Source organism: Staurois parvus, unplaced genomic scaffold, assembly GCF_062004578.1.
Source record: "Staurois parvus isolate SC_StPar_1 unplaced genomic scaffold, SC_StPar_1.0 ptg000549l, whole genome shotgun sequence".
In the NCBI taxonomy this organism is placed as follows: domain Eukaryota; kingdom Metazoa; phylum Chordata; class Amphibia; order Anura; family Ranidae; genus Staurois; species Staurois parvus.
The window spans coordinates 8,143,339-8,162,575 of record NW_028318345.1 but is presented as its reverse complement, the minus strand read 5'-3'; the positions used below and the strand labels follow the sequence as shown (position 1 = coordinate 8,162,575).

The 19,237-nt window shown below is 42.1% G+C and overlaps 1 protein-coding gene across 2 annotated transcripts in view; it reads right to left on the bottom strand.

The window, feature by feature from the left end:
* PCSK5 (proprotein convertase subtilisin/kexin type 5) overlaps window positions 1–19,237 on the bottom strand; it is a 670,507-nt gene that overhangs the window by 286,590 nt on the left and 364,680 nt on the right. For both annotated transcript variants that reach the window (XM_089691090.1, XM_089691088.1), the window contains exon 9: window positions 14,542–14,642. In XM_089691090.1, the coding sequence (XP_089547216.1) occupies window positions 14,542–14,642 (101 nt within the window). The remainder of the gene's footprint in view (window positions 1–14,541; window positions 14,643–19,237) is intronic.

Here is a 19,237-nt window from a genome sequence, read left to right as displayed (position 1 = left end):
AGTGCGGTGATCTTCTCTGCTATGCCTTTGTTTTCTGACAGGGGGACTGCCCCCCCCCCCCACACACACACACTAGAACACAATGGCTGCCAGCGCTGCGCGGATGTTGATTTTTCAGCATGCCAATTCGACAGAAGCCAATCATGGGACCAGCTTTTGTAGAACAGACAGCTGTACACATGAGCCGAAAGTCATCTAGTTGATGATTTTTGGCTTGTGTGCACAAGGTTTTACAGTTCAGATGGCTTAGGCCTAAAAATAAGCTCTTTGTGTGTTCCTTTGTTTGTGAAACTGTATTTTTCTCTCCACACTACAACAAAATAATCAATTTGAATCAACTGAATCATTTACCAACCAATCACATTGTAACAGGCATAACAGAAGCTGATTTGTGATCACACTATGAGACAATTATTTTTTTTTTCCATTACTGATCCTTATAATGAAAGTTATCTTATAATTAAAGTAAAAATATATTTCAAAAAGTAATAAATCGTCAGCCACTATTTTAGTTGTGAGTCGAAATGCTTAGCAGGTATCCGAATTTTACCCCTAGGACAATACCAAATGTGGTTGCAACCAAAGACCGGGACACTAAATTTAAAAAATCTCAGTTTGAAGTGTGAGTAAACTGAGAATGATCTGAGTTCTAAGTGCTTTAAACTAGACTTACACATACTGATAATACATTGATGCAAACCAGCAATAAAACCTGTATACAATTATAAGTGACAGACAACACTGTATGAGCCTCAATGTTCTAAGAATAAACATCCAAAGGAGTTTATCTCAGTTTTCATACAGAATTGTACGCTTTCTTTTTAGGGTTCTCAGCAGAAGTTCATTACATGATATATCATTATGCATCAAGCTAGATACACTGTATTTCTTACCAGATATTTAGACAAACTGCAGATATTCATATGGAAAGCATGGAATTAAGTTTCTATTTAGACTGAAATATATTTGAAATATTCAAATTTGCATATAAATACATGATTGTGTAGTAATAGTTCTGCAGTAATAGCATCACATAGCATTTGTGATTTCCTAAAGTAATATATTCATTGCAAAAGGTGCATTAGCCAATAAAGATTGTACTCTAGTAATTATATCATTTTTGTCAGACAGACTACATATGGCCATATCAGATGTCTTTTTTTTTATTTGTGCCTGCAAATGTAAGATAATGGACAGAAAGTTGTTTATAACATTCACAATTTCAAACCTTTAAAAATCTATTAATCTAATGTACACCTATAAGGTATTAAGTGCAAATAATGACACAACACACATAGTCACGCCAGCTGCTATGCCTCAAGAAATAATGTTTTAATGTTTTATTGTTCAGACCAGCCATTTTATACCACATACACTTACTAATCATAGTCACTGTAAATGATTAAATACTACCTTTTATTTTAAAAGAAACATGTCATAAAGGGTAAGCCCACTTTTGCAGAAAAAAGTATAGCTAATGGAAAAGAAATAATATAGCATATCAATTGATAGATAAGCTATACTGTAATTTAATGTTATTAAAACTTGCCTTTCCCTTTCAATCTGCAACTGCTGTAATTTTCTGTAAAATTCAATGCAATATGGCAAACTGAATGTAGGCAGGTACAGCTTGTCCTCCATTTTGTAGTGACAGGTGACACGCTGGTTAGGGAGAGAGTGAGAGCAAAGGGAAAGGTTCCTGCTCGAGGAGGGACCAGATAGGGACATTTCTATTTTCTTTATGTTTATGGTCACCAAATATGCTGCAGCAGTCTATTTGTCAGCTATCTGTGTTACCAGTCAGAACTCTTCCAGCGGATGCAGTCCTGGTAAAGTAGGCTTTGCCTAAGATAGTGCCTTACTGTGAGCCTGTGTGAATCACTACTGCTTAGTGCTGAGGAACCTGCTGTTACAAATCAGTGATTCCTTGTGTGCCTTATGATGCAACCTGTGCCCATCAATGCCTGAACTATTGCACTCTCTGGACTGTGCTGTGTAGAAGCAGAGTATAAGCTATTGCAAGTATCACTGCCAAGGTTACTGCAAAGATTATTACAAGTGTTACTACCATTGTCACTATTAAGTACTTTTGTAACGTTCGGCAACACTACTTTTCAAATACAAGAACTTATACCACCAATTAGTACCTGTGTGACTGCTCTCCCATTACCAGGTACCACTGCTACAAGCCCTGCCCACAACTTGGCATAGTTGGCAGGTTAGGCACAGATTATCTGCTTATGTACATGAGGACCAAATCACCACTATGGTACCCTTGGGAGCAGCCCTAGCTGTAGTCTCAAAGTTTATGGGCACAGACATACCTTTCATGGACTGGGAGGAAAGGCTGAAAAATGCAGTATGCCTCTACCAGATGCCCACCAAACCATTACCTGAATTAGCCATAAATTCACTGGAAGAAGACCCCTGGCAAAATATAATGGTACTACTTGAGTCTACCCTTGCACAAATTTTCACACAGTTGGTGGACCTCCACAACAGAGTTAAAGTGTTACCTGAAGACAGGACCCTGCATTCACTATGTCTGGTCTTCCACAGTACACAGAACATGGAAATGCAATTATTTTATTAAATATAAACTACTAAATACCCTTTCTCATCAGCAGTTAGAGCAGTCTTGTGACTTTTATTAGTGTTAAGCAGAGCACTGGTTAAAGCTTGTAGGAGGAGTTCTCTTTCTGCTCTAGGAGGATGCAGAACCCCTGACCTCTGTCTGGACAGCATTGATTGGCCCTGTGCTGATCACATGCACTCTCCCAAGGAAAAAAAAAACCTCTCTAGCAATACACACATGTGCAGAGTGTCTCCACACGATATGTCTTATCAGGAGATATGAGGTGGACACTGGAAGAAGGGAGGATCAGAGAAGTCAGGATCAAACAGCATTATTACACAATGCAGAGGATTAACTCTTTAGGTTCCACAGTGAGTATAACAAGCATGCGTTTCTGTATATACAGACTGATTTCACTGTTGTGGGCTTAGTAACATTTTAAGGTGAAAGCTCTTTATCGGGGAGCAACAAGAGACTGAGACCCTCTTTCACTTTGCAGTGGTCCTACAGAAGCATTGGAAGAGGCTGGAGAAGATGAACCATCCAGGGTGTGCTTACATTGGCGCTCCAGACAAAATATTGTGGAATATATTCACCGCAGGGGTGGCTGCTGGGCCTATTCATAGGGCCCTACAGGAATGGGTGAGATCCCATGCAGCAATGACCTTTAATGATATCATGTTAGAAGTAATGGAAAGGCAGCATGAAGACTTGGAGGTCACAGTGGGAGTTAGGAAGGACGAACAACTGTTTCATAAAGAGGAGTGCCTTGGCCCTTCTCCGATTTTGGCACTAGAAATAGCAGTAGGGAAGCTGACAAGGTCCTTTGCGTCCATGCAGCAAGAGATGAAGGGTGGCAAATTGGGTCTGGCTCAGGTCGCTTGGGAAGTGAACCAGCTGAGGTGAGACTGTGATGAAGACAGAAATTGTTGGAGGTGTGGGCGCTATGGACATAGCCAGAAATTGCAGCAGAGAGGAGAGTCGTGCCTCCCCATGCAAGCAGTTAAAAGTTTCCAGGACAGAGGGACAACCTGAGGGAGCTACTTCAACACTTCCCAGGTCTGAGGATACAATGATTTATCCAAGTCTTGTGGTTACTGCAATGCTAAATGGACAACAGGTCCTGTTTGGTTGATACGGGGTCCAAGGTAACTACCCTTGAATATGACTTTTACCTACATTGGTTTGGTGCCTAAAACAGGCTGCCCCCCCCCCGGCTATCTCTGAAAGCAACTAATTACCTACCCATGGTGGTGGAGGGGGCACCTGGATGTCATTTCAAGTGTTCGATCAAGCGCTGGATAGTGTGACCTGAAGCCCCTTCATGCCTTTGGTTCTAGGCATGAATGTCCTTGAGGACCTGGACCTGTTTTGGCTCTTAACAAAATATTCCTGTGGTTTCGCCAGGGATTGTAAGGATCAAGTGACCTGACAGAACTTAATCAATGCCTGTGAGTTACATCTGTAAGACTGTCCTATGAGGCTGCATGATACCTGACCTCTGTCTGGGCAGTGCTGATTGAGCCTGTGCTGATCACATGCACCGTCCCAAAAAAAACTCCCAAAAAACCCTCTAGCAATACACACCAAACTGAGCATGTTTAGAGTATCTGCTAGGGCTCTGTACTATCAGCAGATGGATTGGGGACTGTGGAAGAGGAGAGGATCAGAGAAGGCAGGACAAAAAAAAACAGTCCTTTTACATAATATGGAGGATTAACCCCTTAGGTTCCACAGTAAGTATAGCAAGCATGCTTTCCTGCATATACACGCTGATTTTACTGTTGTGGGTTTGGTAACACTTTAACTAATGTCCCAGTATATTTCAGAGGCTAAAAAAAAGCAATGCCTAGGTGACTTCAATTTTGAGACTGTATGGATCTATCTAGATGACATTATCATCTTTTCAAAGCGTTTTGAGGAACATATCCAACATTTGGATTGAGTGTTCACGCGCTTAACAGAATATGGGCTGAAACTGAAACCCAGAACCCAAGTGTCACTTGATGAGGAAACAGATTCAATACATAGGTCACAGAGTTGAGGCTAGTAGAGTGTGTCCAAACCCTACTAAGAAACAAGCTGTTCAGGAATGGGGTACCACCACGATTTCAACTGTATTAGGCTCCTTCTTGAGGCTGGTGGGGTACTACCATTGCTTTATATCACAATTCACCCAAATTGTCTCTCCCCACCTAGCTGCTGTTTGGTCAACCCACGCAGTTGAGCAGAAAAGCACTGCCATCCATCCAGGCTCAATGGCAGGCTGCTTATACATCAATGTGGATTCCCTATCTTGTTTCCCTATAGAAGAACCCAGAGGGATGTTGACCAAAGTCAGGAGGACTTGGATCTAGCCCCTGTTTTGGCCCAGACAGAACCAGCCTGCAATGTGTCATTGGTTCATGCTGCACAAATGCTTCTTAATGCCATGGAGGTTTACACCCTAGAGGAGTGGGCTGCCTTACAACAGCAGGACCTGGAAATCTCCCATATGTAGCATTTCCTTTCTAGAAGCAGGAAATCTGCAATGGTGTGTCTCCACCTCCCAGCACTAGTCTGACAATTGATTTGGCAATTAGACCATCTAGAGATATGAGATTTTATACTGACATGCCCAGGTGCCTTCTGAGCAATGGGACAGATTCCAAATCATGGTCCCTCAGTTGGTTGTGCTAAAAATTTGTCAACTGATGCATGCCTCCATAGGATACTTTGGTGTAGAATGCACAGAAGCCCATGCCAGCAGGTGCTTTTACTGTCCAGAACTGATCAGATAGGTGCCCAAGCTGTGCTTTACACAAGGCACCCCCAGAGCAAATCACTCCCATCGTAATCTCCATATAACCCTGTGAGCTCCCTCACTATGGAGTTATAAACCATATCTGCCTCTTCATCCGGTTTTCGCTATGCCCTACTGTTTATGGACCATTTCTCCAAGTTCTCTATAGTTTTGCCCACCAGAGACCAAACTGCAGTTACCATGGCTAAGTTATTTGGGGCCCATGTAGTACAACCCTACAGATGCCCAAAGTGAATGCTGTCTGACCAAGGCCCTAACTTTGAGTGTCAGGTGTTCTCAGAACTGGGATTGGTAAATCACATGCCACGCCCTACCATTCCCATTGAAACAGAGCTTGTGAGAGCTTCAACCACACCCTCCTGAACATGTTAAGGACTTTGGAGCAAGGACATCGGGAGCAATGGCATCAGTATGTGGGCAAACTCATCTGGGCCTACAATCACAAGTTGGAATCCAGGTGGGAGGCTTGTCTGTATTGAGTGGATATGGTGGTGTGGCAGAGGGTCAGGAAGTACCTGGAAGCACCTCTACAGAAATGATATTGAGGATGATGGCAAAATACGTTGCCCCCTCTGAGGTCGGCCAAAGGAAATTTACCTGCAAAGATTTCTGCCTATGTTGTGCAATGTTTGCACTGTTCATTTGTTGTTGTGTTTTCCACTGTATTTTTACTGTTGTCAGGACTGCATCTGTGTAGGCAGCTGCAATTTGTCCTCCAGCCTGTAGGTGATGCTGTGTTACTGTGCCACTGTGCAGATGAAGCAGAGACTGAGAGGAATATTGCTCCTCTGCAGACTTTGTAGGTGTCTCGGGGAAGCAGTTGTCTAATTGAATGTTGCAGCTCCTGGTGGCCTTTGGCTTACTTTAAAAAAAAAAACAAAAAAAAAAAACCCATAATATTCTTACCTGCTCTGTGCAATGGTACTTACATAGCAGCCCCCATCCTCCTCTTCTGGGTTCCCTCCAATGGCTCCTCCTGCTGTCTCTGAGCCAATGAGGAGAGAGAGAGCAGAAAGAGATGCTGCTCTCGTGCATATTGCTGGATCGAGATTTGGCTCAGGTAAGTATGGGAGGGAGGGGGAGTTGGAGGAGAGAGCAGACAACAGAAGTTTTTTTTTTTTACCTTAATGCAGAGAACGCATTAAGGATAAAAAACTTTCTAGCTTTACAACCACTATAACTGTTTTTATGACAGCAGATTTTAAATGCAGTTCTTTTTTTCCCTGTAGACACATGATGAAACCCTGAGCTAACCCTGAAATTGAAACCTAACATTAGAAAATTGTCAGTTGTAATGTGATACTGTACACAATTTCAGCTCTGTTATATTTATATTTGCCAATCACAAATAGGAAATTACAGGAGGACAAACAAACCACAGTTGCTTAAAGGGAACTGCATTTCAACATGAAGGAGTGTTTATAATAAGTTACATTTTACCTTAGTTTGAAGATACCCTTTAAAAGAACTTTGTCATGAAAGAAAGATGTTGGCTACCATTGCTGATCTCTCTTGAGAATGCTAAACACAGAGCTTTCCAACTTTCAAATGCTATGTTTCCTCCTGATCTGTGACACAGAAACATCAACAGTCAGGCAACTAGCATTTACAGAAGAAGGCCATCAATGGCAGCCCTCATATCTCTCTCATGAGCTATATTTTTTTTATAACTACCATGTTTTGTTCCAACTCAATTTCAACCGCTTTCTCATCACCCTATAGCAGAAATACTGTTACAGGGCAGCAGGGGTGTGCAAAATCACGTATCTATACATGATTTTGCATCTCCAGGTGGGGGGGTGCACGGAACACGCGTGTGCTCTGCCCGTGCTGCCACTGGCTGCCTCACCTGTCGATCACCGGGTGCGGGTCGGTAATCCCCGCTGGCATCCAGCAATCGCCGTATATCACTGATGAGGGAGAGACCTGTATGTAAACAATACAGATCTCTCCCCTGTCAGCTCCTGCGCACAAACAGCACACAGAGAAACAGCACACAGCCCTTTAAATCGCCGCAGATTTTATCCCCTTCCTGCTCAGTGCCATTAGTACAGTGTCAGTGCTTTTTATTAGCACTGATCACTGTATTGGTGTCACTAGGGATGTCAGTGACAGTTAGTTCCCCCCAAGTGTCAGAATTCCTGCCGCAGTTCCAATATAAGTCGCTGATCGCCGCCATTACTACTATAAAAAAAAAATCCAGTATCTATACTGCCATTTGTAGACACTATAATTTTCACGTAAACCAATCAATTTACACATATTAGGATTTTTTTTTAGCAAAGACATGTAGCTGAATAAATTTGGCCTAAATTTATGACAAAATTTGATTTTTTTTACTGGACATGTTTAATAGCAAAAAGTCAAAAATACTGTTTTTTTTCTCTCAAAATTGGCGATTTTTTTATAGCGCAAAAAAAACACAGAGGCGATAAAATACCACCAAAAGAAAGCTCTATTTGTGGGGAAAAAAAGACATAAATTTAATTTGGGTGCAGTGTTGCATGACCATGCAATTGTCAGTTAAAGTAATGCAGAGCCGTATTGCACAAAATGGCCTGGTCAGGAAGGGAGGTAAATCCTTTGGAGGGCAATTAGTTAAGGATCATTTTTTTTTTCATCTAAGGGCAAAAGTTTTTCTTTTTTATTTTGGATAGGAAAGGTGGAGTGTTAAAACCACAGTGTCTCATTGCAGTGATTTACTTTCACTTCTTGTCCAACAGACTCAACAGAAAGTAAGAATAATTGTGTGTGAGGAATCTCTCTCAGACCACTGTCACAGGAACAAGTGTCTCTAATGGAGGATTTCCCCTCTATTTCTGCTATGGTGGAAATTTCAATTTATTCCATTTACCCTCACTTGTCTAGTGACACTACTCATGCAGGGGCATTTTTCCTTGACCAGTCACAACCAGTGACACTGCCGACACCAGGGGCATTTTTTCGATTCAGTGACACCACTGATGTAGGAACATTTTTTCCTTGCACTAATGCATTTGTTTCTTCATCATTGTCAGTCTTGTATTTTATTGTGGGACAGAATTTACACTATTAAATTAATAAATTACATATGCTGTGGCTCAAAGTGAAGTGCTATTAACCCCGTGTCCACCTGGGAAATGTGCATAGTTTGGCATCTTTGCCCTGGGCACTGGAAGACCTTGTCCCAGCGCCACCTAGGTATTAGCGTGCACACACAACTGTACCATTGTATACTGTAGGTCTACTTGAAAAGGTTTTTCGAGCATACACAACCATTGTAGGTCTGCTGGATAAAAAAACCACTTAGGTGGTCCTATTTCTTCTAATCAATGATTGAAAGCTATTTTTTGAACACCTTAACAAATTATCACCCACATATGTGTATTTATAAACATTAATGTTATAGTGACCCATTAAAAAAGGGATAGGGGAGCATGTCTTTAAAAACTGAGCATACTACTCTGCACAGCAGAATGATAAAAAATTATTTGATCAGCTCTACACATATAAATATGTGGTAATACACATAAGTGAGATAATATCATGTAAAACAATGAGAAAATACTGATAATACACCTACTTACAGTCATAAAAAAGGTTTGTGAACCACCATGAAACCTCTGGATTTCTGCATATATAGTCCTCTAAATGTAACCTTATTTTGATGTAGGTAATAATGTTAATAATAATAATAAAAAAAGAATATGGTTTCATGTATGCAGGTACTTAGCAGCTCCTGTGTGCTGGTGCAAAAAAAAAAAACATTTCTGCATCAGCGTTTACAATGCTTCTCCCACTTACGCTTTTGCCGATAAACACTGATGCAGAAGCCATTAGTGTTTACCTAAGCACAGCTGAGTATGGTGATTCACTTGTATTGGGGGCTGTATGCAAGGGGTGCGGATTTTATGCTTCTGTACACCCCAGACCAAGAGCTGCTAAGTGTCTGTTTGCACGAGGCCTTCTGTTTCTATTGTATCTATTAAGCTCCTTAATTATTGCATTTTGAATCACAGTTTTATTGCATGATCCCACTTTTAATATATCCCACTTTGAGTACGGTATATCTTTATATAAGTTTTACTGTTGGTGTGTGGTTTTTCCAAATACAGCACTGTTCACATTTACCAAAAAGTTAATTTCGCCCTATCTATCCACAGAACATTTTTTCAATAGTATCATGAAACATCCAGGTGGCAAACTTTAAATGAGCAGCAAAGTTTGTTGAACGATCCGGCATTCTCACTGACAATTCTGCTGCCGTTCATTGCTTTTGGTGGACTCATGAACACAGCATATTTGCCAGTGCAAGTCATTCCACAAATCTTTAGCTATTATTATAGGGTGTTTTATCACCTGTCGAATTGTAGTCCATGAATTGATCTTTGTAGGTCATTAACTACTGGAAAAAGGAGCAACACTACATACTGTAACTTACATAATTTCTTCTATTTTTATTACTTCTGCCTGGCTATGAACTAAGGGCTCTTTCACATGGGGGTGGGTACATTATAAACAGTTGGCTGAGCAGTAGTTTTACTGTCCCCAACCACCCACCTAAATTCTAACATTACAGCTGGATAGGGAACATGCCATAGCCACGATTCTTTGCTTCGCCACCACTACATCTTTAACTCGACCAGCAGAGGTCAATGGGAATGCGCCACAATTACTAGCCAAATGCTTGATTCACAGCTGCATTGCAGTATTTTAATACAATATCTCCCTTGGGAATAAAAACAAAAACATTCAGGAGGTGGATTGATTTTTAGGGAGCGGTAAGCACTGCCGCTCCTATGAAACAGCCTTAAGAATTTTTTAGTTCAACACTTTCCTATCTTATCAGATTTGACATGATGCTCTCTGAAATCATTTATGCCTGGAAAATGTACAATGTCCATAAAATTCTGTTAGGGAAAGCAGGTTACCAAAAAGTATGCTTTTAAATTATGACAGGTCAGACCAAACTGCAGTATCCTAGAAGGTTACATTTATCTACATTAATTACTTTGGTTTTTTAAACCATTTGTTTGTATAACATGGGCCTTGCTTGTGTTTGGTACTCACATGCCACAGATACATTAATTCGTGCCTTGGGTCCCAAGGCAGTGACCTCCCAATTTTTTTCAGTCAGTCAGCTGCCTGCTTCCATCCCCACATAGGGTCTTTTAGACCTCAAATTAGAGCAGCAATGTGCAATACAGAGCCAAGGAAAGCTCCTTTTCAGCTGTGAAGTATCAAACGACTAAGCCAAGGGGAAACATGGGAGAATCCCCTCACTTTGCTGGGTGCAGCTGCATCTCAGGTTTGTGAGTACATTTCAGGAAAGGAGAGAGGGAAGAATTCAGTCTGGGGGCAATTTAAATTTGGTGGTTAATTTTAAGCTTAGTGGAGGTAAGAAATTGTATTGGGGGGATTATGCTCAGGGAGGATGTTGGCTTGCAGAGGAAATTTCTGCTGGAAATGGGAAAGGGGAGGGGGTATTGATGGAGTGTAGCTATGTGTGTTACATACTCCATACTCCTAAACCCTGTGTGTGTTATGTTCTCAAGAAACATGAAACTGAACATGCATTATGAACTTCTGACCCCTGAACTCTGTTATGTACTGCTGACTTCTGTGCATGACCCCTGTATCCTGTGACTTCTATTATCCTGACCCAGCACTTTGTGCCTTACTCCTAGCCCCTATACATTGTGCTTTACACACTTCAGACACTTTACAGTCTGTGCATTATATACACCTGACCCTTGCACTCTATAGGTTTTATAATCCAAATCCCTGCATCCTGTGCTTTACACACTCCAGAACCCTGCTGTCTTTATGTTTCATACTCCTGGCCAGTGCACTTTTTGTATTACAGACGTCTTCACTCTGTACATACTTCTCACTCCTGCTCAATTTCTTGACCCCAGTACTCTCTGCTGTACATACTCCAGACCCTGTGTGCTACACACTTTAATTCCTATACCATGCCATAGTTCTGCCTTCCACTGTTGCAATTAGCCACACACACTTATCCCCATTGTGTACTACATGCACCACATCATTGTTCTCCTCCGGATGCCCTAGGTCTTACACAATTCTAGCAATGAACCTGCTGTATCATAATAGTAATCTAAAATGTTTGCTTATGGCATCTTACAGATAAGACGTTGACACCCATAGCTTGTGAATGAGCACCTTGTTATTGTGAGATGCTGAATGCTGGAAGCCCATTCATTTCTACTGGGACACAGCAGCTGCATGGACACAGCTGCTGGTCCTCATTTGACAGCCGTGCAGGTGAGCGGTGACGAGCAGCACATGGCAGCTGAATTCACATAAACTAACTGCTCATTTACAAGCTACAGGTGTCAGCGAAGATCAGAATATAACTCAGAGACCATTAACCACTTGCCTACTGGGCACTTATACCCCCTTCTTTACCAGGTCAATTTTCAGCTTTCAGCGCTGTTGCACTTTGAATGATAATTGCGCGGTCATGCAAGATTGTACCCATATGACATTTTTATAAATTTTTTTCTCACAAATAGAGCTTTCCTTTGGTGGCATTTAATCGTCGCTGGGTACTTTACTTTTTGCGCTATAAACAAAAAAAATAGCAAAAAATTTGGAAAAAAAAAAGTTTCTTTGTTTCTATTATAACATGTTTCAAACAGGTAATTTTTCTCCTTCACTGATGTGCGTTGATGAGGCAGCACTGATGGGCACTAATAGGCGGCACTGATGGGCACTAATAGGCGGCACTGATGGGCACTGATAAGCAGCACTGATGGGAATTGATAGGCAGCACTGATAGGCAGCACTAATGAGGTGGCACGGATAGGCAGCACTAATGAGGTGGCACTGATAGGTGGCACTGATAGACAGCACTGATAGGTGGCACTGACTGGCATCACTGCCGGGCACTGACTGCCGGCACTGCTAGGCATTGACTGGCACAACTGCTGGGCACTGACTGGCAGCACTGCTAGGCTGCACTGATGGGCACTGGTGGGCACATGTGGCTGGGCACAGGTGGGTGGCACTGCTGGGCACAGGTAGGTGGCACTTATGCGCACAGGTGTGTGGCACAGGTGGGCGCACTGCTGGGCACAGGTGGGCGCACTGCTGGGCACAGGTGGGCGCACTGCTGGGCACAGGTGGGCGGAACTGGTGGGTGGCACTGCTGGGCACCGATCATCAGTGCCCTGATGATCGGTGCCGATCCCTGCTCTGATAACTGCCAGTTCTCGGCAGCACTTTCCTCACGCAAAAGTGCAGCCGAGAACCGGCAATTGCATTTCCCGGTGATCAGCGTGTCATTGGACACAGCTGATCACGTGGTAAAAGGCCGCTGTGATTGGCCTTTTACCACATCAAGTGATCAGCTGTGTCCGTAGGAGAGCGCGTTCTGGGAGGACGTCATATGACACCCTCCCAGAACTGGCGGGCCGCAGTGTAGCCGTCATTCGGCTATCTGCGGTCGGCAGGTGGTTAATGTAGATATTCAGATAATTACTAAGAATTTGCAAAGTTTTTCTCATAGCTTGTACATACAGTGAAAATTGAAAGTCAGATACTGAGAAAGAAAAATTCCAGTAATAATTATGCTTACAGTGCTGACATGTTTATTCCAATAATAAAACTGTAAACAAATTAGCTTTTGAAGTAAAATAATATTCACATAAAATAAATATCTTACAAAGGCAATTTCATAAAGCCGCTGATTACATTACACCCCTTCCTCACACTGTATTGCTATGAGGTACAGTGAAAGCCAGGCAATTTTTTAATGCCAAAAATAAATGCAATACCATGCACGCTCTTATTTATAAGATGAATTTATAAGATGAACATGCACTCTTATTTATAAGGTGAATATGCATTCTTTGCTTAACCACTTCAAAACCATGGTCTTTTTTCTCTATAGGGAACAGAGTTATTTTTTTTTGTATTTTCTGAGTTGTTTTTCTGTGAGATAAGTTTTCACCTTAGTAGTCTGTCCTAAAAATTATATATTTTTTTTTTGGGGGGGGGGGTAGGGGAAACTTCCAGCTTCATTTGAAAACAGATCTACTGTATATAATTCTTTTTAGTATAAGTATAGGTATAACTTAGTTGAGAAAAATCTGAAAAATACATTTTCCAGTAATTTTCTGCAAATTTAGTCAACATAATTGGAGTATAAGGATATATGGCAAAGAGTAATTTTTATGAAATATTGCAGGGCATCAACACCCAAAGTCAAAGTTTTCCTTTCACTTTTATAAAGCATTTTCCTCTTATGTTGCATTACTTTGCGTCATGCACTCTAAACGGTCAACTTGGGTTTAAATAAACAGGAATTAATGCATCAGGAATATTTTTGCAAGTGAACAGTTGAATAAATTATTAATTTCATATAACAACTGAATTTCTGTTGCAGTAGGTGACCCCTGCTCTTCTGCAAGATCACTGCGGATTCCCAATGTGGAAGCACAGTGGTTACATTGTAATGCAGAAAACTTTGTGGAAATTGTGGAGCTAACTCATTCAGCCCCTTAGTGAGAGAGAAATAGATCCAAACAGCCAGTGGTCCTAGCAGACACATCCAATGGATTCACACTTTGCCACTTGAAACGTTTGTTATATTTAAAATGACGTGATTCACAGTAGCTTCTGCTACAAAATGCCAATATAAAATTGCAGGGTGAGTGGGCTAAATTACTCACTGTCTTCTTACATCACTGAGAGGATTCAGTTCTGCTATACTGTGTTCTGCTGACAAGGCCCTAGTAAAGGTTCTGAAATCCTCATTTAATTGTGTTTTCTACAATATTCTGAATTTAGTTGGGGAGTGTGATATAAATTGGCTGCATAAAAGCTGTGACAATTGGCTAGAACGGTACATTTCTGTGGGGATATCACCACTGGGATCCCCAAAAGATATAATAAGGCCAAATGTGATTCAAGTTGCCAGCAATACTACAGAATTAAAATAGATGGTGTTGGACTTTACGCTGTAAATGGAATAAAAAGTATTCAGTGGATTTTTTAATTGAAGTGTTTAAGAATTATTAAGAAAAATAGCCATTTTCTTTGTCATTATATCCGTTGTTTTAGTACTCAATAAATGGCTAATCTAATGGACATTACACAGTTTTTTACATTTTTATATAGCTTAATACACTGTCAGGCCAGAATCTGCAATACTTACTTGGCTTCTAGTGCAAGGGCTATAATCCCAGCAGCCATAGGTGCTGACGCTGAGGTTCCAGTGTGACTGTCTGTACAGCGCTGCCGTAGATCTGTGGTGATCTGAAACATAACATTAACTTTTTTATTTCTCTAAATTATTTGACATGAAGACAATGAATCCAGTTGTAGTAAGAATAATATGCTTGTGGTCTTTACCACAAACCTCTAAAGCAATTAATTTACAGGAAAAATAGTACAGGTTTTGTGAGTTTAAAATTTGATTCCCCATGCCTGCTTTTGCAAATCCTTTTTGTAGCAGCAAGCAGTTCAGAGGGTTGTTAGCCTCAGGTACCAGCTATGCATTATAGTTTATATTTTTTATGTTTTCAGAAATGTAACACATTGTTAGCTGCAAGAAGACACGACCCCACTTTTCTTTCTTCCACTTTATCATAGACTAGTCTAAGAAAGCAGACTGATGTGAAGGTTAAATACATTTGTGAAATGGCGTGTATGAGTCTACCTAGTCCTGTATGTATGTTACCAAGGTAGCACAGCAAGGTTAACCCATATATACTAACAGGTACAACATTTATTCAGTGAAGCGCCAGATGCAATGCTGTAGAGATAATAGGGGGTAAAAATGCATCCTGGGACTACTCAATTATATGTTATTGCAATGCTTTCAGCTTTGGAATGCTGTACGCACTCAGTTCCCAGAGAAATACTCAGTACTGTCATCAACTCCCCTTTCTGAGGTGATCCATGGCTCTGACTCCAAAAAAAATGTCAACCCTATACAATATCCTACTCACACCCTCTGCCACTAAAATAGCCTACCAAATTAAAACCTGCCTTGAGGGGCCTGGACGATATGGAATGGGAGGAATACTGGATTACTGCAAGTTAGTCTCCCCAAGGGTCTCGGACCATCTAACACAGTTGTAAATTCTACAGAGGGCCTACCTGACCCTCATTCGAATTTCCAGATACCTTCCCACCTATAGCCCACTTTGCCTGCTCTGCTCTAACATATCTTGTAGTTATCACTTATTATGGGCATGCCCAGTAATTCAGGAATTTTGGCTTCAGAAGGTCTGATTTCTGCATGACCAAATGGGTTTCCTGTTGACCCTGAATTCTAAACAATGCTTACTTGGTCTTTTCCCTTTTCCTGAAGTTGATAAATATATGATGTTTCTGCATGAAACTATCTTTAGTGTAAGAAAAGTGACACCTTGCAATTGGATGCAGGCACTTCCCCCTACATGTCAGTCGTGGTTTGATATAAATTTTACTCTCCTCTACAAAAAGCTAATATCTACACACACAAAGGCTGTCCCTCTAAATATAATAAAATCTTGGTTCAATGGTTAGAATACTCAGCCATCTGTGTATAAATGTTTATACTCATCTGAAGGGAGCGTGCCAGGACTTTTCCGAGTTGTTTCCTTTCTGTTTATACCTAATCCAGCCATATCGGTGTTTTGTGGTTAACAGCTTGTAAACCCCCTCCCACTCTCTGTTTTTGTTACAAAATGGGGTTGATTTATGAAAACAGGTAAGTGCAAAATCTGGTGCAGCTCTATATGGTAGCCAATAAGCTTTTAACCTCAGCTTGTTCAATTAAGTTTTGACAAAAAAAACCCCAAAAACTTGAAGCTGATTAGTTTATCTGCAGAACTGCACCAGATTTTGCACTCCCCAGTTTTAGTAAATCAACCCTATTGCATAATGTACTATGCATGTAACACGTGTCCTGTTTATTAATCTTGGTCTGTCATCCCTGGGCACAAACACTATCTGAATATCCACCCACACTGCTGTGTTCATCTGTCTTGATGGTACCTCGGTATGCACAACCAGAAAGCCATAAAAAAAAGTATTTTTTTTTCCATGTAATGAACCAAAATGTATTCTGGGACTACTTGCCTTGAATCAGCACTGTGGTTTTCCTGTATAGCACCTGTTCAGTTCACTTTAGCTCCACAAAGTGTTACTGTGCCATCTAAATTTACCACAACCCACCTTTTTACACCAAGCAAAATAACATAGATGAAGGTGACAAAATTTTTCTTTGGTTTTGGACAGAGTGGGTAAAGGTTACATATTCTGCATAGAACACATTTTTTCAAGATATTTGCAATGTTGTCAGTGACCCGAAAAAATGAAAATGCTCAACTCTTCCCGTTCTAGCTGATCCCTCTCATCTAGGCAGGCAGTATGGAGAAGTCTTCCTTGTGAAGCATTTTTCCATTTACTCCCTGTTCAGGACACAGGAAGCAATAAAAAGTTGAGGATGTGGTCTTAAATCACTGTTAGAGAAAAAAAAACCACACACACACAGCGCTGTGGAATGGTGTTTGCCCCTTTCCTGTTTCTTATTTTTTGCATATTTTTCAAAATTAGATGATTCAGATCATCATACAATTTTTATTAAGAGAAAGAAGCTGTCCAAACCTGCCTGGCCCTATATGAAAAAGTAATTTCCCCCTTCCCCCTTACTAAATCATGAATAAACTATGATTAACCACATTTTCTGGAAAGCTGAGTTAAATTTCACTTGCCACACCCAGGCCTGATCATGGCCAGAACTGTTGAATTAAGAACTCACTTAAATAGAAGCTGTCTGACAAACTGGAGCACGCTAAAAGATCTCAAAACACAACACATCATGTCACGATCTAAAGAAATTCACAAACAGATGAGAAACAAAACACTCCAAGAGCATAAAGATGCCTCATTCAGGAGGTCATAAAAGAACCCAGGATGACATCTAAGGAACTACAGGCCTCTTTTGCCTAAAGTCAGTGTTCATGGTTCGACAATAGAAAAAGAAAAAGAGACTGGGCAAAAATGGCATCCAGGGGAGCGTTCCAAGGCGAAAGCCACTGTTGACCAAAAAGAACACAAAGGCCTGTCTCACATTTGCCAAAAAACATTTTGATTATCTCCAAGACTTTTGGGCAAATATTCTATGGACTGATGAAACAAAAGTTTAAATTTTTAGAAGGTGTGCGTCCCATTACATCTGGTGTAAAACTAACACAGCATTTCATAAAAAGAACATCATACCAGCGATCAAACATGGTGGTGGCAGTGTGATGGTCTGGGGCTGCTTTGCAGCTTCAGGACCTGAACGATTTGCCATAATTGGTGGAACCAGGAATTATGAATTGTACAAGAAAATCCTGCAGGGGAATATCCGACCTTCAGTTTGTGACCTAAAACTCAAGCACACTTGGGTTATGCAGCAGGACAATTATCCAAAACACACCAGCAAGTCCACCTCTGAATGGCTCAAAAAAAACTAAATGAAGGTTTTTAAGTGGTTTAGTCAAAGTCTGGACTTAAATCTGATTGAGATGCTGTGGCATGACCTTAAATAGGCTGTTCATGCTCGAAATCCCTCCAATGTGGCTTAGTTAAAACAATTCTGCAAAGTGTGGGCCAAAATTCCTCCACAGTGATGTGAAAAATTCATTGTCAGTTATCGCGAATGCTTAATTGGTGGCACAACCAGTTATCAGGTTTAGGAGCAATTACTTTTTCACATAAGGCCAGGCAGGTTTGGACATCTTTTTTCCCTTAACCACTGCCCGTCCAGCCACTGTATATAAACAGCTGGATGGGACACCTTCAGGAGTGGATTGCCGTTTCTAAACAGTGTCCTGCATCTGAGACTTGTGTGCGGCTCCTAGAGCGCGCACCTACGAGCCCGGCAATCGCGAGACACGGCGGATCACGTGACATGGTACAGGACCAATTAAATCAGTAAATGTCCAATAAGGACACAGTCTAACTGTCAACAGAAGCTGCATGGTGCAGCTTCCGGCTCCTTCTCCTCACACGGAGTTCTGTCTGTGAGAGGAGAAGGAGCAGATAGCCAAAGCAAGAAGACCACAAGTGGCCCAGCAGTGTCCCTAATTGCCACAGTGTCCCTGATCACCAGAAGTGTTCCTGATTGCCACACAAGTGGCCCAGCAGTGTCCCTGATCGCTGCACAGTGGCCCAGCTGTGTCCCTGATTGCCACAGTGGCCCAGCAGTGTCCCTGATCACCGCAGTTTCCCAGCAGTGTCTCTGATCACCGTACAAGTGGTCCAGCAGTGTCCCTGATCGCCACAATGTCCCTGATTGCCACAGTGGCCCAGCAGTTTCCCTAATCACTGCACTGTGGCCCAGCAGGGTCCCTGATCACCGCACAGTGACCCAGCAGTGTCCCTGATTGCCGCAGTGGCCCAGCACTGCCCCTTATTGCTGCAGTGGCCCAGCCGTGTCCCTGATTGCCGCAGTGGCCCAGCAGTGTCCCTGATTGCCGCAGTGGCCCAGCAGTGTCCCTGATTGCCGCAGTGGCCCAGCAGTGTCCCTGATTGCCGCAGTGGCCCAGCAGTGTCCCTGATTGCCACAGTGGCCCAGCAGTGTCCCTGATTGCTGCAGTGGCCCAGCAGTGTCCCTGATTGCCACAGTGGCCCTGATTGCCGCATTGGCCCAGCAGTGTCCCTGATTGCCGCAGTGGCCCAGCAGTGGCCCTGCTTGCCGCAGTGGCCCTGATTGCCGCAGTGGCCCAGCAGTGTCCCTGCTTGCCGCAGTGGCCCAGCAGTTTCCCTGATTGCCGTAGTGGCCCAGCAGTTTCCCTGATCGCCGTACAAGTGGTCCAGCAGTGTCCCTGATCGCCGCAGTGTCCCTGATCACCGCAGTGGCCCTGATCACCGCA